This window comes from Chiloscyllium plagiosum, unplaced genomic scaffold (genome assembly GCF_037043375.1).
Source record: "Chiloscyllium plagiosum isolate Xiang-an unplaced genomic scaffold, Cpla_swu_hap1 HiC_scaffold_31, whole genome shotgun sequence".
NCBI lineage: Eukaryota > Metazoa > Chordata > Chondrichthyes > Orectolobiformes > Hemiscylliidae > Chiloscyllium > Chiloscyllium plagiosum.
This window is the reverse complement of record NW_028270169.1, coordinates 21,745,865-21,768,711: the sequence shown is the minus strand read 5'-3', so window position 1 is coordinate 21,768,711 and position 22,847 is coordinate 21,745,865. Positions and strand designations below refer to the sequence as shown.

Sequence of the window (22,847 nt, the reverse complement as noted above, 5' to 3'; positions counted from 1 at the left end):
CAAACATTCATTAACATTCACAGTGGACCTTTAACCTTTCCTTATGACAGCTAGTGCCAATAAAAGGGGGAGTGTCAAGGCTTCCCTAGTGCTGCAGCAGTGTGATGGAGCTCCTCATTGGACACTGTGCTCTGTACTTCTGCTGAAACCAAGCTTGGAAGATCCAGCAAGAAAGACACAATGACATTGGTGCAGGGAAAAGTTTGAGCAGAGCAGCAATCTGATGTTCGCTGTCGTTCCGTAGAAGATCCCTGACAATATCTGAGATACCTGTTATATGAGAAGCACAAGTAAGCTTGATCTCAGTATTTTTCATTATGTTTTTCTTTTATTTATTCATTCTTGGGATGTGAGCGTCTCTGGCTGGGTCAGCATATATCACCCGTTGATTAATTGTCTCTTGATCTGAGTGGCTTGCTTGTGCTTTGGGTCTGGAATCACAAGTAGACAAGAAAAGGACAATGGATTTCCTTCCCTGAAGTACATTTGTGAAACAGGAGAGTTCTTAGGGCAATCGACAAAGGTTATTGACTTGTCATTAGGCTAGCTTTTAATTCCAGAATTATATGGAAACAAGTAAAATTATTAATGCTTTGAGTACCAATTTTCCTTTAGAGTCTGAAAAATGTATTTAACTTACAATGGGAACTCAATAACTTAATAATGAGTGGATTATTCTATCTAATGTTACTTCCCCATTGTTGTGATTCCTCTACATCTTGGAATGGGCATAGGGCCAAAGTGTTTCAGCTGAATTCAGCTTGTGTCAAACACTCAGCAGGGGCAAGTCCAAGGGAGTAAGCTGATTTCTAGACACATCTGTCTGTGCAATGTTATTTACTGTGCTTGTTTTCTTTTGACAAAAATTCCCTGCAGAGCTCTTGGTAGTTGCCATTTATTTTAAACATTGACTCTCCTGATGATTTGCGGTTGGAATTAGCTCATGTATGGAACTGGACCAGTCAACGTAAGAAAGGTCTAAGTTAAACACATAAGATTAACTGAGGATGCTCTGACTGAACCCAACATTACTGAGGTGAAGATCAGTTTGACACCACCTCAAAAGTGTATCTTTTGAGCAAGTGAGGACATAATTGTGTTCGACCCTGGATCTCCTGTGTAGGTAAATAGTTTCGCTCACAGTCTGGATTGGCACATAGGTAAGGTGTTGAATCAAACTACACCAAGACAAAGTTAAAAATCACACAACAATAGGTTATAATCCAACAGGTTTAATTGGAAGCACTAGCTTTCGGAGCGTTACTCCTTCATCCACAACCACCTGATGAAGGAGCAGCGCTCCGAAAGCTAGTGCTTCCAAATAAACCTGTTGGACTATAACCTGGTGTTGTGTGATTTTTAACTTTGTACACCCCAGTCTAACGCTGGCATCTCTAAATCATGTATACCAAGAAAAATCACCCTCAAGATAAACCATCATTCTTTCTGAAGGAAGGAACTGAACGAAAACATTTTGCAGTGGATGTTGCTGGGCATAGAAGGTTTGAATTATAAAGAAAGGCTGGATACCCTAGGATTTTTTTTTAATTGGAGTGTAGGAGGTTGAGAGGTGGCCTTAGCGAGGTTTATAAAATCATGAAGAGTATAGATACAGTTAATGGCAGATATCTTTACCAGGATGGGGGATTTCAAGACTAGGGAAAATATTAAGGTCAGAGGAGAAAAATTTTAAAAAGATGTGAGGGACAAGTTTTTTTACATAGAGGGTAGTTTGCATGTGGAATAAACTTCCTGAGGAAATGGTGGATATGGGCACAGTTACAATTTTTTTTTTTAAATGCTTAGATAAGTACATGAATAGGAAAGGTTTGGAGGGATATGGGCCAGGAGCAGGCAGATGGGACTAGTTCAGTTTGGGATTATGTTCAGCATGGACTGATTGGGCCGAAGAGTCTGTTTCCATGCTGTATGACTCTATTACCTTGCCAAAGTGACATCATCCAAAATGTACTTCCTCTGAAATTTCAACAGAGAAGTGCATTAATCAAGAGAAGCAGTCACAATTTAAGATATACGGTAGTTTGGTTTCAAATAATTGCAAATGATTCCCTGTCAATAAGGCTGCATGATCTTTCCGTATTAATTGAGGGAGATTGAATAACCCATGTTAGCCTGGCACCAGCTCATTGCATTCCAGTCAGGAGCATAATTTATTTATTTGAATATATCTTTGCTACCTTAAGCGTGAGTGATGAATTTCTGTTGGAACACCTCTCATTTTTCATACTATTTAAAATACCATTAAGAAGCACATTTTGTTATGTCTCTAACTTATTTCTCGATTTTCACCATCTAATAAAAGGTAAAGACAGTGAAATTCAAAAGCTTCCTATAAAGAGATTGTCATGAACATTTAAATCGCTTCTACTGACTACAAAACAGGAAGCTCACCAATTTTGTGCCCTCTCAGACAATTTTAGCATTTAACCAGTGCTAACTGCACTGTTGGTTGGTTGGATGACTGAGCAGAGAGCCAACATTGTCGATGGCTAGCATCAGTAAAAGCTAACTTACATAAAAGGGATATTTAATGCATCTGGAGCAGATGCTGGCAATTATGCAGAAAGTGAACCTAGCCTGTAAAACAATAAGGAATTGCACATTACGGGAGGAAATGGGCTGCAAGGTTCTCAGGCATTGCACCACAAGCTTTGGTGGAGCAGCTGGAGAATGGAGAGATGTCCTGTATCCATAACATCCAGGAGGCCCTTCAGACAAGTAATCAGAAGTTAGTGGGTGCGGACATTCAGGAGATCAGTACCAGCAGCCAAGACACAATAACCTAGATGCAGTGCTGAAAGACCTCACCTGAATGATACAAGGTCAATTCATACATCTTGCCACATCCTTCAACTACCTGCCTTACATGCTGTTCCAGTCACATCCATCCCTCCATCATTCGCCTACCAATAATCTTGATGAATCTGGATTCATACCTGGCATTCATGTGCTCCATTGCATCCTCATAAACTCAGTAGGTTGCAAGCCTCACAACCATATTTTCCAACATGCACAGACTATCAGCAATTCACTCATAGCAGCATGCAAATTGTAATTGAGGTCTTCATACTCCTTGATGTGGACAACTGTCTGTTCTCTTACAGATCCATGGCGGTGCATGTATCCAGTACAAGTCGGAGGCACAGATAAAATACCAACTCCCTATCTTTCCTTTGATATTCCCCTTCCTCTGATATTCCTTTCCCTCAGACATAATTCTCCTTCTCACGTCCCAACCTGCCCTTCATCCCACACTGTCCTTTATTTGCAATTTGCAGATGGTGTAATAATGCACTTACTTTCCTGCTCCCTTCACAAAATACAACCTTACCCTTGTGTCTTTCTTCGTTCAGATGCCCATGAGGCATTATCTGGGGTGGCTATGAAGGAACAGCAAGGAAGCATTGGTGGTGGAGACACTCTATCACTTGATTTCACAGCACAGCACACACACTAACAATGTGTGTAACCTCAAGGATAGTACAAAAGGCAGGTTCCGCATGTGAAGTGATACGGGGCATGAGTGGGTTGCATCCTGGGCAGGACACAAAAATAGCACAGGTGCCACGCACTTGTGTGTAAGGCCAAGCTTGAGTTCTGCTGAAGAGGACTCATTGAACACTTCAACGGAATAGCTTCCAAAGATTGCTGGTGAGCATGCATAACAAGATGCTTTGGGATGACAGCCAGAAAATCTACAATCAATGTCAAGGGACATATAGGAGTCCAGAGCCAACAGGACATTACACAGATTTTGGAACCCATCCTTTTCAGTGAGGAAGTGATGATAATTTTCCTCAGCACACCATGTATTCCCAATCCTGATGCTTGTCTGATGGCTGATGTACAGCTTCCACTACAGCAGCTTCTGCCAGAATGCTGAGTGCTGTGAAGGAAGCTCAAACTGAAGGGATGCAAGCTCAGACTGCTGTCATTCTGGCTGTGAATAGGATTGTGTTCAAAGGGGGCACCCAGTAGCCCAGTATTGCCAGGATTGCTAAGGCCCATTGCATGGAGGACTGGCAGTGGCTCCATGGAGCATGCACCTACTTTCCTCTCTATCCTTCACACCCCTTTGCTCCAACCATCACCACCTGCAGGTGCCTGTGCCGATGCCTTTTAGCCCATTATAGAAGCTGCTGTATGCCAAGATAGAAGAGTCCGCAGCTGGGCCTCCAACACATTTTGCTGGTTGAGGGGACATTTAACATTTGCTTTTTAACCACGTTGTGGCTGTCAGCATGAAAAGGAATGCAAGGTATAACAGTGAATAGAAAATCCATATATGTTTGCAATTGGATGTGTTCCTCCCAGACAATCCAGACAGAAAGATCAGTCCTTCTTCCATCTCCTCCCTTTCATGATCCTGTTTCTCATAATTTAGCTGGTGGCAAGGCCTGTTCCAAGCTGATATTGATAGTGTGCACCATTCCTCATAAACTTCGATACTCACTCTACCAATTACAGTACTACAGGGGATCCTCAGAATTGGTCCAGGTTCTAGAGAGAGCTACCTCAGCACACCAGCAGTTTGGTCTATGACATTCTGAGATCTATCGCATTACCATTGCTTTCCAGTCACTGTAAATATGGGTCTTTCCCTATTTTGATGCTTCAACCGTGGCTATAACAAGGAAGAGATCAGTAAAAGTGCCTTTGCTGCAAGGCAGATACATTGTATATCGTTCGTCATAAAGGTTGAGTGAGATGAATTATTTCCTGAACATTGTGGATAAGGATGGCCTCGTGCTAAGAACACTTCTTCACACAGCTCCTCGTCCACCCCCGCCCCCTTCCAGCAGCTTGACTTGTTCTGGATACCCTCTATCTAAACTCCAATTCACGCTCTACTCCAAAAGGAAAATTTCTTACTGCATTCTGGTCTGCGAGCAATGGTTTTTGCACAAACTTTGATATCCACAAAATAATCTTTCAGCACCTGCCATGCCAGTTCCTGCAGAATTTTGCAGGTTTGAACGACTATAGTTGTTGAATCAAAGCAACAGGCAGAAGCTGCAAGCACTGGATTTCCCTTTAAATAGCACCTTAATGGATTCCTTTCTGTTGCTTTACAGATGTTCAGCTGTCAGAGTTGAAGAATGGAAATTATCCAAAACATCACCAAATTAGTGTAGCAGACTGTTTAATGGCATGATCTGCTTGCTCTGTACATTCACCGCATATTCACTGTGAGCATGAGAACAATTTCACTAATATTTCGCTCAGTGTGTCTGCCTCTCAAAGTGTGCATGTACACTACAGGCAGGATTCTGATCCCTAAGCGTTACCATAGCATCTAAAGAATGGGCACTACCGACCCCAATTTAGCAATAAAAGCTATTGAAGCAATCTTGCTGTTGGTTAGAAGCCATATAGGAGTTCAGAAGTTTGAGTAGAGTAAGTGCAGCAATCCTTTGGGATTTCAGTGCGGGAACAGATTTTTATAATGATGATAGGTTTTTTTTCTCCCCTTTAAAATGATTTATGGTGTTCTGGTTTTGCATGAGATTCTAATAACTGTGGAAAATGATGGGCGGATAAGATTGATTGCAAGAAAATAACCTTGTTACGTTTTCAGATGGTGTCACAAATCCAAACCTCAAGCAACACTGACTGATTTATTACAGCCTGAACCACAAGATGAGGTTGTTTTCATTGAAATCAGTCCCATCTATTTTCCTTAAAAACTATACACAAGTATTATAAACAACATAATTGAATTTTCCATGGCTTTGCTGAAGGATGAAGAAAATTGAGCAGATAGTTAAGTGTGTTGCACACCAACCACAGGGAAATAAATTAATATGTGACCATCACGTGCAATTGTAATGAACAAATAAATAATTCTTTGCATATAAAATGTTGGAGTTATCTTTCCTGTCAATTTATAGAAGTATTTCAATTGCGTACTTTAACTGTGAAGAATTGATACCAATAAAATATGTCATTCTATTTCATAACTTTCTCTAATTATGTTTCATGAACTTAGTAAATCTGGAATGGCAAAGCTATCATCCCTGGTGGATTGTTGAGTACATAGCCAGAAGAGCAGAACAGATGTTTGTCTGCTCACAACCGAAACAGCCAAGAACAGGTAAGCCTCTGAAGATAGCCCATAACAGGCTCGAGCCTGCAGACACAAAAGGTGACAAGAGCAGGCTTTGCAACTGGAGAACCAAGTATAAGCTTTAGAACAAGAGTTGAAGACAGTAGATCTGACTGCCTAACTGGCTTCTGCAGCAATTATAGCGATAGTGGTAGATTCTCGTCGATTCTCCTGCTCCTTGGATGCTCTTCCAGCACCCCACTCTCGAAAGTGGGAGCAATGTCAAATCCTCATATTGGCAGGGACTCTGTAATTATTGCAGGTGGCAGTGGTCAAAATCGTTAAGCTGTTTGAAAATGCAGGGTTGTAGCAGCTCACATCTGTCACAGAACACATTAAAGCAGAGCCCACATTGAGACCAGAGCTATCATTGCAGTATAAACCAAAGGCCAGAAAAGACTCCACTTGCACATCTGCTGCCTATCCCAGCTGGATACTAGCATCATCCTTTAGACATAAACTGGATTTTCTGGCAGGATCAGAGGATAGCAAAAGGTGCCATTTTACCTCCTTCACTTAATAGGGTTACTCTGTATCCCATTCCATCATAAGCAGGTTCTCTACCTCTCTTTTCCTGTACCTCTCAGCAAGGTTTCTCTACACACTCGCTCTGTGCCATTCTCAGTCCGGGATTCTGGTCTATTCTCGTCCTTCCCGCGCAGGATTTTCCTTCAGTCTCATCCTTTCTATTTCTTCTCCTCTGAAAATTCCCAAATAACAGCTTCCCTGTTTTTCTGCCATCTCTTCCAGTAGAGAGTTCATCTCCACAACTCTACCAAAGATTTAGGCAGTGAAATTATGATGTCAGGAGCCTCTCTTCTGGGTCATACCTGAGTACCGTCCAGCATTGAACCTGCTGAAGTATACAAGTTTGCTGGAGGAACTCCTCATCTGCAGGGGGCTGGCAGAGGCTTGCACTATCACAGCATATCACCTTCTCCACACTGTCAGATACTCTGGGGCACAGTTGCTGTTTAGGCAATAAGAATGGCTGGGCTTCTCCTGAGACTTTGTTTCAACATCTATGTCGATCTGCATGTAAATCAGCCAGTAAAAATGTTACTGGAAGTTTTCCCCACCTGGATGGCTTCCTTTGCTTGAATGCTTTTGGTGGGTTTCAGTTCCAGCAGATGCACTGGCCTCCAGTCTCATGTTGAGCTCCTTTGGCTTGGAGAAATGGGAAAATAGGGAGTCCTTCCCTTGGCATTTATTTCTGCAGACATAGATGGCCTCACAAGGTTTGGGTTGAGTCTTCACCCATTAAAAGCCCAAATGTGAATTCCCAAACCATTTTTCACGGAATTTTGTCAGACTCCCACCGCAATCCTATGGAACAGCAAAGGCACCCCATCCATCTATTCTCTTCCCAGCTTGCAACAAGTGTTTTTATTCCATGTGTGAGCATTTAAAGTAAATACTGATAGATAAATTGTTTTATATAGAACTGACTGCTCCATTGTGTTTAGTTGTTCAAATAATTTGTCGTGAATGAGCGATGTGTGATGTCAACATTATTAATGATAAAACATTGTGCTAATGATAGAATGTAGGCTTCAAGACAAGTTTGTCTAAGATGATTCATATGGGCCTTAACTTGGATTTGGGCATTGTAAAAAAATAAATATTTTAAAATGACTTTCCACATTGTATGAAAACATTTGCCAGAAAAATGTCTAATGAATATCAAGTTTATTCATTTTTAAAAGAGGATTAACTGTGATTTAAATGTTGTTAATTCATTTGTCAATTTGTTGCAAGTAAGAAAGGGAGTTTGCTCTCCTCTCCTGAAGGCTATGATTAATGCAGCAGGATTTCCACATTTGATGCCAGACCCTTGTACAGAATCATTCTTCATGCATGAGACTAAATATTGAATTCTGGCAGGTAGCACAACTATTTGAGGAACTGCAGTCAAACCCAAATCCATTGAGTTCCTTTATTAGTCATACAGCCAAACAACAGAGAAGAAGGCTATTCAGCCCATCAGGTCTGAACTCACTCTTTTAAATATTATGTCTAATTAGTTCCACTGCATCTTTCCTTACAGCCCTAGAAATTATTTTAGTTTCAAGTGTGCATCCAATTTCCACATGCATAAGAGACCATTACATAAACAATCAGAAGCTGAAACCTTCCTTCGCCCAGAGATTCTGAGGTCAGTTGTGATAATTATACAAAGAAAAAACAGAAAGTGTTGAAGAAACTCAGCAGGTCTGGCAGCATCTGTGAAGAAGCAGAATTAATGTTTGGAGTCCGATATGACAGTTTTAGCTAAAATAATTTAATTGTGAATAAGTCACATTGGACTCGAAATGTTAACTCTGTTTCTCTTTGGCACAGATGCTGCTCGACCTGTTGTTTCACCAGCACTTCTGATTTTTCTTTTAGATGTCCAGCATCTACAGTACTTTGCTTTTACTTGAGTGCTAACTATCCCATTGCTTCCATTAAAATCAGATCAGAAAGCTAAAGTCATGAATTGAAGTGGATTTTGCTCATCTGAAAGGGTCAATACATCAGCACAAAAATGTATATTGCACATTGATCTCACAGAGGCCACCAGTGTCTGTATTAAAACAAAAAGCTCAGGGTCTTGCATTATAGCAGGATGCTGCAGCAAAGAGTTTAAGTTGTGAGCAGACTGGAATTAGCTGAATGGAAGTTATTGTGAAAAAGCTTGAGCGAGAGAGAGAGACTTATTGTGACTTAATGTATGAAAGACAGAGCTGTACAATAGTATATGATGAGATACAATTAATTTCTACAAAGAAACAAAGGACTATTTATACTCTATAAGTTATCTTCAATTATTTCTTCTGGAAACGAATTTCAAATAATTTTTACAATTTTAATATCTTATGGAACAATTTTCTCCCTAGAGATTCAGAACAGTTGTTGTTTGACAGAATTGTTTAAACTGAACCAGAATTTATGTTTGCAGCTGAAGTTGCATGACTTGTAAATTTATGATTGCTCTGTTTGCAGTAATCTGATTACTGGATTGAATTTTGTCTTACACTCTTTACTGCACACTCACCAGATAAATAGACGTTAGTTGCAAGTTAAAAATTATTTTAGCTAAAACTGTTATATTTAAGAATTATTTTAAAACATTTTTACAAATAGTGCAAAGTATAATAATAAGTATGAATTAACTCCATAATGGCTGATTATCCTTTTTAACAGCAAGAATACATGTAGTAGTCTTAGCTATTTCAAACTCAAAGTTGACGATACTGAATTCAATAGACTTCATCTTCCAATGGCAACTAAATATAATTAACATAATGTCAACCTCAATTACAGGATATTCTGTCTAGATAAATTCCAGAATTTAAAATGCTTTGATGAACTGCATAAAAGTTCAATTTTGATATATCTTACCCTTTAAAATTAAATTATCAATGAAACATAGTATTTATGTTTCAAAATTGAAACAATATCTAAACCATTCATATCTAATATACATTAGATACCAGTTAATTTCCAACCGAAAGCACATTCCATCTGTACACCTATCAATGACATTGCACATTTCCAAGTTTATCTGTCAAGTGCAACAAAACCTTGGAATAGTGGACAACAACTTGTTTTAGAGAACAAAACATCTGCCTTTTACATTAAATTCTACATTTCAACATTTTAAAACAGTAATTCCAATGTAATCAAAGCTCACTTCTGTCTATCAATGAAACATTTCATCTCTCAAAAATAAACAGTTACTTCTCAATCCTCTAGGTACGATGGCAAGTAAAAAAATGCTGCATAGCAATTGATTCAAACAAATTAAACTCTCAACAGTACAAAGAGAAGCTAGAGATGTGTAAAAAAAAATTATGGAAATTGAAAACTATTACCATCTTACAGAATGATGTCCCTGTAGAGTATAAAGGTGCAATCTTCATCAAAAATAATTGAACTACTGCAGAAGCATTGTAACATAGGCAACAATTTTGATTCACTGACATCTTCAATACTAAAATAGCTGTTCATTTGCATGCACTTTTCTTTGAAGTAAGAAAGCCCCACCGGCATTCTATTAATGTTTGAACATGAATTCGACACTATATATCAGAATCACTGCAATATATTCCAATTAATTTAGGGTAAAGGTAAGATGTGTCACTTTCACATTGTCTAGATTGCAATCGATAACAATGGATATTTAAAGGTGAACAATTACCATTCTAAAGATGAAAATCAGAATCAGCTCCATGAATGCTCTGTGCGTAGGATATAAAAAAATACATGCCTCAAGAGTTTATTTGGTGAAGCATTCTAGGCAAAGACAGTTTTGAATCTAATTAATCAGATTTAAGCAGAGTATATGGTTAAGGGAAGCATGTAGTTTTCTTCATATTGTAGAATTATAGCATGGTCTTCAAAGTTTGTGCGAAGATTTGTAGCTTAGGTGCTCATTGTTGTGGTTCTGTTCGCTGAGCTGGGAATTTGTGTTGCAGACATTTTGTCCCCTGTCTAGGTGACATCCTCAGTGCTTGGGAGCCTCCTGTGAAGCGCTTCTGTGATGTTTCCTCCGGCATTTATAGCGGTTTGTCTCTGCCGCTTCCGGTTGTCAGTTCGAGCTGTCCGCTGCAGTGGCAGGTATATTGGGTCCGGTATATTATAGCATGGTTGCAGCATTGAAGGTGACCATTTAGCCTATTGTGTACTTGGTGGTTCTCTGCAAAACCAACTTGGCAGATCCATTCCCTTGCCCTTCCGCTAGAGGTGTGTATATTCTTTTCTTCTGATGCTTATCCAATTCCATTTTGAAAGGCACAATTGAATCTGGTGCCATCACATCCTTGTGTAATGCGTTCCATTCCTAACGTGCTGCATAAAAATGTTCTTTTCCTTGTATCACTTTTGATAAGATTGTAGAATCCCTATACTGTGAAAACAGGCCATTTGGCCCATCAAGTTCCAACTGACCCTCCAAAGAGCATTCCATCTAACTACCTCCTTTCCTCCACCCCCAAACCCACTCCCAAGCCCTTTCCCTGTAACCTTGCCTACACACCTGGGGACACTACAGGCAATTTATCATGGCCAATCCACCCAGCATGCACATTTTTGAATGGTGGGAGAAAACTGGAGCACCCGGAGGAAACCCATGCTCTCTGGTTCTGACACTTCCGCTGTAAATGGGAATTGTTTCTTTCTATCTAGTCTGTCTAGATCTCAGATTTTGAATAACTCTATAAATTATCCCCTCAATGTTCTTTTCTTAAAGGCAAACAACTTCAGCTTCACTAATCTGTTCACTTAACTGTAGTGCCTCTCACTGAAACCATTACAAATCATTTCTGCCTGATCTCTAAAGCCTTCACATTCTGCCTAAAGTGGACTGCTCAGAATTGAACACAATAATCCAACACAATAATCCAATTGAGGTTTTAAAGATTTTAAAGATTTAACAGTTTCTTTGTTTATGAACTCTATATTTCTATTTATAGTAGATCCTATACATGTTTTCCACTCCAGTAGTTTACAATGGCTACCCCAGAGAAGCACATTGTATACTTTTCCCCATTTCCAAAAACAAACATCCACCATGATTCTCTATTTCTTCCTTGATGTAGACGGAGTCTAAGTAATAATTTATTACCTCAGCCCTGTCCTCTTGTCTTCACACATGGATCCTCTTGTTGATCCCTAATCAGCCCACCCTACTCTTACTAACTCTTTCATACTCTCCCTACTTCCCTTATTCCATATTCAACCTAGTTTGACATCGGTGATCCCTACACCCTTTTTCTGTTTCATTTTACTCTTTATCTTTTTCACTGCCCAGGGAAGTCTGGTTTTGATTGCCTCCATATCCTCCTGCTGAGTTGGTGGCCTATAAAATACAGCTAGCAGTATAATTGAACTTCTGTTGTTTTTTGATGTACTCAAGATTTTGTCCTTTACAACCCCAGAACATTCTATCTACACGACGTCTCCTCTTCAATATCAATCCAACTCTGCTGCCCATCTTTCTTTTCTAATTTTCCTAAACACCTTGCATCCAGGAATATTAAAAAACCCAGTTTTGCCCATTTGTGAACCATGTCTTCATTATCACACACTGTGGCGATCTGCGCCTGCAGACTTAATGTATGCCTCCTTAGTTATGAATTAACTTTACTCATGAAGTGTGTTGGGTATGTAACTATGATGATTAATCTATTCAGTGAATTGTCAAGTTCAAGGAGTAAAGGTGCAATTCGGTTAAATTTACAATATGCTCTGTTGCTGCAGAACTACGTAATTATGAATAAAAACAGAATGCTGGGAATATTCAGCAGGTCTGGCAGCATGTGTGTGGGTGAGAACCAGGCTCATTCTTCGTCATCCTCAACTCCAAACGTTAATTATGTTACTCTCTTTATTTCAAATTTCCAGCATCCGCAATATTTTTGCTGTTAGATCATGGAGAAGGTGATGCTAAAAGGAAATCAAGAAAATTAGCCTTGTTTGATATTGGAGAGCAAAGGTTTGCTATCCCTCTGTCTCCACATCAACCTCTCGACTGATTACAACTGCCAGCGCTCAGATTATTAAAAGGAACACAATTTCATTGACGTCAGACCCAAAACCATCAGAGGCAAAAGCATTAAAAAAATTACTGTGAATAAAATATCTGCCGAACTTCCCTTGAGTGACTTCAAATTTATGCAATTAGTAGTCTCAAAATAGGCTTTGCATATCTTCGAACAACTCAGCAGTTAGGATTCTGAAGATATCATTACATCCTGATGAAATTCGCACATTTACGGTAACTTTCGGCAAAAGCCGAATTCCCTGTAGATATTTGAGTACGGTGCACAGGGGCACAGTATATAAAGTCTGTGCCCAGGGCGTTAAACTGGCAGATGTCTATTGTCTCCTCCCGTGTAGACAGTATCCGCAATCCCACACCAAGATCAGCTCCATGTCCCTGCTGCTATTCCATTATCTTGTCTGCGTGATGTATTACTGTGTGTTACAATTATCGGTCGCAGTGTTCAAACGGGGGAAATGTGGAAAGAGGTTCACTGGATTATTGATAGTCACCCTGAGCTAATTTGGGTTTCAATGACAAGGATCTGGCCGCTGATTCTGTTTCACAATAGAAACCACAATTTGGAACCCACTTTGCAATGATGCAAAAGGCACAAACACGCACGTGTTGTACAAGAACTCTGTGCAAAATGACTGAGGTAGCTGCCCCTGACTTACTGCTAACCATCACGGTGTGATTGCTTTAGATTCAACCCGGTCATCGTCAGCTGTGACAAATAGAGGAAACCCCCACCCCATCTAAACCTCGGCATTAACTCTATTTACTTGGAGGCTTTGTGCGCTCAATTCCTAACATGACATCGGTCCCAACTCGTTTCTGGTGATTGCCTGCAATATTTCAGACTTTGTGCATTCTCGGAAGACAGTGAGCGTTTGCAGCGTTGCTCTGGTTCCTGTTTCTAGCTGAAGCCCCTTTCAGTGACACTGTGTGTCAGCGGATTTTCTCACGTTTCCAAAGAGATGTGTTTTGCTCCGTTTGCTGCATTTCCGGTCCACAGTCATGTTGATCTCCTGTCTTTTCACAGGTCGGATTGTGGCGGGAGGCCAGGCCGGCGGCGTGGCCCCATGATTGAAAATAGGACGGTGTGTGTAACTTCCACTCGACCGTCACAGTACTGGAGCAAATTCCAACAGAATGGGCAGGAAAAAATGCATAGACTGCGCACCACAAACAGTGGAGCCCTCCCAAGAGCTTCAGCCACTTTTAGGGTGGGGTGGTTTGGCCTTTTCCAAAAGGGTGAAGGCACTTTTTTTATATATTGAGCCGAATGGTAGCCAATTATTACCATGCCCTCTGGTACAATATGCTCAGAAGGGGGTGTTGCAGCCGGCTTCCTTATCATGAGGGCTATTCCCTTAGTCACGAAGACTGTATTTTGTGCTGGATCGGGACTCGCTGAGGTTATTACAACAGGAATATTTCTGAGCCTGATTTCAGCAATTTAAGCTCAAGTCAAAATCAACTTGTAAACCGGAAGATCAGCATCCTTGTTGGGATGAGGACCTCCCGTTGTGTCTTGTGCCTCCCAACCTTAACGTTTCCGGCACAAACGCAAAATACTGGAGAATTCTGCAAATCTGAAGTGAGCACGAACATAAAAGCTGGAGAAATCTCAGCAGGTAAAACAGTGACCCTTTCAGGTTGATGACCTTTCCCCAAAATTCACGAGAGGGCCATGTTAACTCTGTTCCGCTCCACGGAGGCTGCCTGACCTGTTTAGTTTCTGATGCCTGATGTCCCGAAAAAGGAAACTGCCTCCATAAACCTAAGAGTACGTGTATTCAGATATTCAACACATTGCATCCATTTTTCTAAAAAAAAAGAGCTGCAATTGACTCCACAATGTATGAGCTAAGTCTGCATGTGGGAACAAACAATTCTGGTTACGGAGATTTGGTTTATATTGCCGGCTTTCTCTCGCTAACATCTGTCGAATACCCTTTCTTGCCTTTTCTAACTATTAATTGAAATGGTTGAACAAAATAATATGATGCTGACAATTTAATTAATGCAATCATTTCCCCGTTGCTCTTCACTTCTATGCCATGTAACAAATTTTCACTGTCTCAAAAGTCAATCAGCTTGGCTTGACATAGAGCCCGTGCTCGCAAAAGCGATGTTACAACTGGACAGTACAGCGTGCAGGGAGCGGAGTGACTGGCGCCTGCGCGATTAACTGTGCATCCTGCTCTTGAACGCGTGCCGCTACAGAGATGTCAATCCCGTCCTTTTCTCTAGCTTCTTGTATCAAGTGTCTGTCGGAGCCATTGGACATCAGAAAAACTACGCTGAAACGACATTCAGACCCAAAAGGTTTTTGTAATTCATCAAACGTCGTTTGATTCTAGCCAGAAAGCTACATCAGACAGTACGACAGAACATTAAACAATATTTATCAGTGATGATAGGAAACAGGTGCAACACTACGGAATTTCTTTTTGGCTCTGCACAGTTTAGAACTAAATTGAAATACCAGATCTTCTCAAGATAGGTTTATTTTAAATAAATAAACCAGGCTTGCTTAGTTTGTGGTTATTTTGAACCTAGTTGGCGTTAAGCTTCTGGTTGCTTCACTTTCGCAAAATATTGACAGAACAACATGGTTTTCTTTTCAGATGCAGACACAAAAACTATGGTAACTTCCTTTCGGAGACCGACTGATAATTGGAACCCATTTCAGGATTTCGTTTTGGGGTGTTAAACGGGTAGCAGAGTTTACGGGAATATTTTAAAGCACTTGGCATAATCTTCTTTCCACTACAGAACACATATGGTTCCCGTATTACTATGGATGCCTCATTTCCATATAACATAGTAAGCGGAGAATAGTAACCACACATTTCGACTTTAAGTGACCGAAGAAAATACGGACAGAAAGTCAATATAGAATGAAAGCGTCGCGATCACGGTTTTAATCCTTATTGGAAAAAGCACATTGAGACAATACCTAACCCAACGAAGGAATCAGCAAATTGTACGGCACTAGCACAATTCCATCCAACCTAACGCACGAAAATGGATATGGTCACAATTCGAGACCACGAGCATTTTTAACGTAGAAAAAATAGATTATCTTCCATTCTTCTGACTGGCAGCATTTAATTTCCGATATATAATTGAACTGCCATATGTACTGCATCTGATAGCATTTAGTCAATTGCACTTGCATTGCACCACCCCATAAACACACATACATCACCCACCTGCTTGGTGCTAAGTTCCTTTTCCAGATCCTTGTATTTATTATGCCAAACCAAATAATGCAACGGATATTTTTCTGCCACCTTTCTCGCAGAAATCATTCTGATATCATTCTTCTCTTCCAAATATCATGCAAACTACCTTTGCAGCAGACAGTCAAACCCCTGGCAACAGGCACCAATCCCTATATTGCTCGGCAGCTGAATATCGGACGATAGGAAGCGCTGTAATTCTTGCTTTCACTGTATAGGAAAAGAGGAAGTAGGAGAAAATCGAAGGGTGAGGAATTACCAAGTTACTGTGGGGGAAATATGCAGATAGAATATACGTATGGAACGTAGATTTCAAATAATATGAAGAAAATCTGCAAAGTGACTAGATAGTATCTACTATTATTTTTTGTGCATTCAGCATAGTTACTGATCAGCGAAAAAAATTAATAGTTATATATTTAATTTTATGGCCAACCCCATTATCTACAATTTTAGAGATGCGCTGTCTTAAAACCTCCTGGGAGCTGTAGTTCCTCCGTTGAGGTTAGGAATATTAGTGGCAATTTGCAATTTAAAACGAGCAACTTCTTTTTGACCAACTCCAGGAAAATAACTCTAATATGTATAAATATGGGTAGGCAACCCAATATACTCCAGGCTGAGCAATGACATCACCCTTGCGCCAGCTGTCTGGGGAGAACTACAACTCCCAACATACTTGCTGCGGTCGCCTCCTTCCACTTCCTGCTCCCCCACCCGGAGTTTCAGGTTCATAAGCCAGTATCCACCAAACTTGCTGGCTGGGGGAAGCGGATTGGCGTGCGGTGACGTAATGGGCTACGGACCGCCGGTCTATTGGGGGAATCGGGCTGCCAGTCAGATGACGCGCGTGGGAATTCCACCAGCAGTCGGTTGGGATGCGCGGCGCGGGCAGGGCTGTGTCGTCACTTCCTGGTCGCTCTGGGAATGGGGGCGGGCGGGCGAAAGCTGCGGTTTTCCAGTAACTTGTCTCGAATCGGACGCGTCTGCGCTAAACACACCGGCCCTGGGAGGTTTGGAGAGCCGGCGGTGTCGGAGGAAGGGCTGGAGAAGTGGGGCGGTTGGGGGTGGGGGGGGTCAGGGTAGGACCGGGGGGGGGGTCAGGGTAGGACCGGGGGGGGGCCGGGAAGGAGGAGGGGGTGGTGAGCGCTGGGAATAAATCAGCGGAGACCGGGGGAATCGTTATCGAGAGAGAGGGAGAGCGAGGGAGCAGAAATGTCCCGAAAGCTGCGGCCCAACGAAGTGTGCGCCGACTGCAGCGCCTCAGGTACGTGACTCGGTGAATGGGAACGAGAAAGGGAGCGGTGGGCAATGAGGGAGCCCGGGGATCAGGGCCGAACCCCCCCCCCCCCCCCCCACTTGCTTCTACCTGACGGTAGAGCCCGAGGAGTATATTGGGTGGAGGAGGAGGTGCCGGTTGGTCTGACTTGGGGCCTGTCAGGTCAGCAACCCCCCTCCCGCCGGCAGCCGGGGTGAGGAGGGGGTGGTTTGGGTCAGCCACTTGTGTTGGGGGTTGGAAACTGAAGTAGGAGTCATGTGGAAAGGATGGTCCCGTTTCGCCTTGGGTTGTGTGTGTGTGTGTTTTTTTTTCTCTCTCTCTAATCCTTCCCAAACGTTTAGTGGCCAGTTGTGAAAGTCTTGTCTGGAAACGTCAAGTTCCCGATTGCAGTATTGGCCATTGTCCCAAGGCTGAGCAGTGATTAAACATAGTAATCGGTTTGATGAACTCGCAATGCCAGCCTTAAGAAGCCAGTGATTCTTTGTGAGCGTGTTTCTGTGTGCAACGATTTTGATTCAGGTGCTCTACCCCACCGAGACTCTAAATTGATGTGTAAAACTTTTCATTGTTTTGAATCAATAAATTAGATACCAATGAATCAGCGCATCTTACCCGAAACATTAGCCATCTATTTCACTTTTCGTTTGAGGTGGAGTTCTAATTATTCGCATGTAGACCAAAAATAGGATTCAGTTCGTTTTGAAGTACTCTATTTTGCGATATTCGCCGAGTTACATAACAGCGGAGGCACAAATGCAAGTTGGTTATCTGCCAGCTGAACTGTGATTTAAGTTTGATGTAGGAGATATCAGATCTAATTTAGTAGGTATCAAATCTGTTGCAGTGAAATCCATATTTTTAAGAGTTTGCAGTAATTGAGGTTATGCCAACTGGATATATTGTTATCTCTAATTATAATTCAATTTGAAATTTGTACAATATAAATTAGGTTATGAATTAAAAAGATCATTAGCTTGTGGCATATTTTGGAATTCTGTCAAATTGTTAGTGTGCTTTATTTTAATTCTGTATAAAAACTCTAGGCATTTTGTGTTTGGCTTTATCTCTTGTACACATTTTGTATTTAACAAAAAGTCTTGGTCTTGATGTCAGCCATCATGTTTATCTGGGGTTAAGCAGAGGGTCCAATGTTGCACATGTTCCTACCCAAGGTGCTGCCCTCATAATTTCCCTATCCTCTGCAGTCCAATTATGTAATTGGTCCTTAGTACAGTCGTAATACAGTGAGTTTGTGAAGAGCCAGAAGTGGTGCTTGTGATGTAGGTTTGCAAGATTTCTTTTTTAAAAAAAGTTATTGATGGTGTGATATCCACTGCTTTGAGCTTTGTATGCTGGGATTGTGAATGTTTGAACTCTGTTTCCAGTCACTGTGCTTTAAGTCAGAATAATTATTCCAATAATGTGCAATGTTCTGTAAGTGCATTTTTAAAAGTAAGGCTTATGACTAGTTTTCTGTTAACTCCAAGTATTCATTTGACGCACATCCTGAGACTGTTTTGCATTTTCAATGAGAACGTTTACACGATACAACTGAAAGTTGGAGGTGTAGAGGGAGAAAAGTTTGGTTATTGATGTAACAGACAATTGGAGTGGATGAGAGAATTGTTAGTAATGTTTCATTTGGAGTTTCGTCACGTGGTCAAATTGAGGAAATTGACATTTATCAAATATTTTCAACATCTCGAAGTTGAAACCATTGTCTTCAAGGAGGAGGAAAAAGTCAAGAGACATTGCATGCCTATCCAAATAGTTGAAGTTGGAAAGGACAGCAGTAAACAATGTGGATTGCACAGACACTGGGAAGGGAAATGTAAGCAGAATCAAAGAATCTCTACAGTGATTCAGCCCATAGAGTCCACACCGATCTGCTGAAGAAGTTACATTAGCTGGGGGCTATTAAAGTTTGTTTCCAAATATCACTAAAATGTTTTGTTTCCTAACAACAAGTTTATACATCTTCGAGCTTTTAATCAGAGAATCCCTATAGTGCCAAAACAGACCATTCAGCCCATCGGGTCTACACTGACCCTCTGAAGAGCACACCACCACCTCCCCTCTTCCCGCCCCCCTCCCCTGCCCAGCGTATTCTCATAACCCCACATTTACCATTGCTAATCCACCGAGCCAACGCATCCCTAGATTCTGTGAACAATTTATAATACAATAACCACTGAGCCATTGTACTACATGGTATAATCTAAGTTTGAATGCATGATCCACTGAAACATTTTCAGATGGATGATAGCAAACTGTTGTCTCATTACTTGTAGTTGTATTATGAAAAGTAAACTTTGCTTTAAGGAAAGAGGAATGAAGTGCTTGAGAAATTGATCTATTGATTCACTGGTTGCTTAAACCTTTGGTCAAAAGTGTAATGAATTGTAGGCCTCCATTCTGTGAAGTATATTTAAAATCTTAATGTTATAACATGGGTTACTTGGCCAATTAAGTCTGGCCTGATACTGTTACTTTCTAAACTATTTGGTCTAATTTTCTCATCTACTTCCTCACGCATCTTTCAATATTTTCCTCTTTCAAATACTTTCTAATTTAAAAAAAAACTTTGGACTAAGCTCACCATTGGTTTTGGCACGCACTTGTATCTTGTGTGGAAATAATAATTTTAACTTTTGTTATTTTACCCAAGTGGTCATACATAGTGTTTATCATTATCTACAATGATGTTGTAAGCTTGCCTATTCCTGTTATTTAATATTCATGCACGTTTTCCACTGAGATTGAGTAAGAGATTCAAGGATTAGAAACAGTTCAGAACAGGTCAGAAATGGACCGACTCATGAAGAAAGACTGGAAAAGCCCCAGCTTTTCCATTTGAGGATGGTTGAGATAGGTCCCTGTTGAGGTATGCAAGCCCGTGTTTTGGATAATTCTGTAAATGACACCCTTAAACTAAACCATGCCTTTGGGTTCAAAATAGACAAAGGCAATTTAGGACTTCTGCTTAGACTTTTTCACAAAAGTCACTAACCTTTAGTGGGGAAACTATATATGATTGGGAATTATAACTGGATGCCATGGAGTGAATTGTAAAGTTTTTTGATTGGAGAATTTCAGATGTTGCAAAATCTTCCTTTTCACAAGAATCGTAGAATTGTACAGCAGTAAAGGAAACCATGCAGTCCATTGAGTCTGCACTATGCTTTTGTGGAAGGATTCAGTTAGTCTCCTCTCCACATATCTTTTTTTTCTCCAAATATTTATCCAGTTTCCTTTTGGAGGTTATGAACTCTGTATCCACTTCCCTATGCACCTCCAAGTGCATTCCAAATTCAAACTAATCACATCATTTTTCCTCATGTTATCTCTAGTTCTTTTTTGGCAATTGCCATTCTAGGTCTGTCTGATAGCTTGCTTTCCACCTTATGATTGCTATTTTTAAAAATCCTGCATCAAGCCAGAGATGTTCAAGTGTAGTTCTTCAATTGTGGATCAGTTGATATTCATTAGCGATATAATGTGGAGCGTTTACTTCATTATTGGGAGTTTTTAAAAAAAAAATCCTAAGATATCTTGATATCTGTGTTTAAAATACGTTTGCAAAAAATGACAACAATGTGGATCACTTAGCATGTTTTGAGGTTATTCTCCTAACTGACGTGTTTGAAAATGAACATGTTTTTTCTGATTTGTTTTTGACAATATTACATCGTTTTGGCAAAACTTTTTTTTGAAAGCTTTTCTGGAAAATTTTGAATCTTGCTGCAAAAATTCAGTCTGGTCTTTCAATTTGTCAGTAGGAAGTAATAAATGCACTTCTCTGTTTAATGCTGAACTGTGCGAATTATATACTTCAGTTCTGTGTTGGCTGTGCAGGATCCACAAATTTGGTGTCTCTGGGTTAAGAAAGGGAAAAATGGGCAGGTGCGTGCAATTTTCTAGTGTCATGGTTTTTAAGTGCATGTTGTGAGTGTCAAGTGAAAGCCGATTTGATAATCTTTTGAGTTGAATGGCTCATGAAAGCTTATTTGTGCGCGTTTTGTAAAATTTCAGCAGTTCATTACATTTGCTGAATCAACCTCTTTTTGTCGTAAGTGTCGGAATATGGATTAAAAGCAATAGTTTGTTCTTCTTGAATGCATCTTGACTGTAATTTATGTAAGTTTTTATAATTAAGTGGATTTCATTTTGAATCCACTTAATCATGGCTGCTCTGAAAAATACATGTTATGGATGGACTTGAGAGCAAGTCAAAGGAAAAATGATCCTGCTCCACTTACTTCAAACTCTCATTTGCCCCATAACAGCCAATTCCATTCAGTGCAATGTTTTCTTCTAACTTTCCATGACCATTATATAGGGATAGCTGAACATACGTTGGAGAGAGAAGATTTTGTTTTAAGTTAATGAATTAAAAGTGCAAAACTCACTCTCAACAACATAGACTCATTGGTTGGTTCTTTGCTGTCATTCTCTTACTACTAATCCATGAGATCACTACAGTTAAATGAAAGGTCATTGACCTGAGAGGTCTCACTCTGTTTTTGTGGCACGAATGTTCCTGTTGAGTTTTCTCATTGAGTATGTTCTGTGGTGTTTAAATTGTTGAGTTGTATTGAGACAGAATTTTCAGTATATCTGTATAGTAGATTTGATATTATTTAAAATCCTATATAGAGTCATAGAGGTGTACAGCATGGAAACAGACCCTTCGGTCCATGCCGACCAGGTATCCCAACCCAATCTCGTCCCAGCAGCCGGCCCATATCCCTCCAAACCCTTCCTATTCATATATCCATCCAGATACCTCTTAAATGTTGCAATTGTACCAGCCTCCATCACTTCCTCTTGCAGCTCATTCCATACACTTATCACCCTCTGTGTGAAAACGTTGCCCTGTAGATCCCTTTTATATCTTTGTTCCCTCACCCTAAACCTATGCCCTCTAGTTCTGGACTCCCCCACCCCAGGGAAAGACTTTGTCTATTTGTCTTATCCATGTCCCTCATAATTTTGTAATACTCTATAAGGTCACCCCTCAGCCTCCAATCTGTCCAGCCTCTCCCCATAGCTCAAATCCTCCAACCCTGGCAACATCCTTGTAAATCTTTTCTGAACCCTTTCAAGTTTCACAACATCTTTCTGATAGGAAGGAGACCAGAATTGCACGCAGTATTCCAACAGTGGCCTAACCAATGTCCTGTACAGTCGCAACATGACCTCCTGACTCCTGTATTCAATACTCTGACCAATAAAGGAAAGCATACCAAACGCCCTCTTCACTATCCTATCTACCTGTGGCTCCACTTTCAAGGAGCTATGAACTTGCAATCCAAGGTCTCTTTGTTCAGCAACACTCCCTAGGACCTTACCATTAAGTGTATAAGTCCTGCTAAGATTTGCCTTCCCAAAATGCAGCACCTCGTATTTATCTAAATTAAACTCCACCTGCCACTCTTCAGCCCATTAGCCCATCTGGTCCAGATTCTGTTGTAATCTGAGGTAACCCTCTTCGCTGTCCACTACACCTCCAATTTTGGTGTCATCTGCAAACTTACTAACTGTACTCTTTTATGCTCGCATGCAAATGATAAAAAGTAAAGGACTCCGTATCGATCCTTGTGGCACTCCACTGGTCACAGGTCTCCAGTCTGAAAAACAACCCTCCATCACCATCCTCTG

At 40.7% G+C, this 22,847-nt stretch overlaps 2 protein-coding genes across 19 annotated transcripts in view; one reads left to right on the top strand and one right to left on the bottom strand.

The window, feature by feature from the left end:
* Positions 1–16,056, bottom strand: part of ankrd13b (ankyrin repeat domain 13B) — a 391,612-nt gene extending 375,556 nt beyond the window's left edge. For all 4 annotated transcript variants that reach the window (XM_087977332.1, XM_087977333.1, XM_087977334.1 and 1 more), the window contains exon 1: positions 15,878–16,056. In XM_087977332.1, the coding sequence (XP_087833458.1) occupies positions 15,878–15,976 (99 nt within the window). In that variant the 5' untranslated portion in view covers positions 15,977–16,056. The remainder of the gene's footprint in view (positions 1–15,877) is intronic.
* Positions 16,057–17,054: 998 nt separating this feature from the next.
* Positions 17,055–22,847, top strand: part of git1 (G protein-coupled receptor kinase interacting ArfGAP 1) — a 216,394-nt gene continuing 210,601 nt past the window's right edge. For 14 of the 15 annotated variants that reach the window (XM_087977322.1, XM_087977325.1, XM_087977321.1 and 11 more), the window contains exon 1: positions 17,055–17,174. In XM_087977322.1, coding sequence (XP_087833448.1) covers positions 17,123–17,174 — 52 coding nt within the window. In that variant the 5' untranslated portion in view covers positions 17,055–17,122. The remainder of the gene's footprint in view (positions 17,175–22,847) is intronic. The other variant, XM_087977324.1, reaches the window with a different exon arrangement.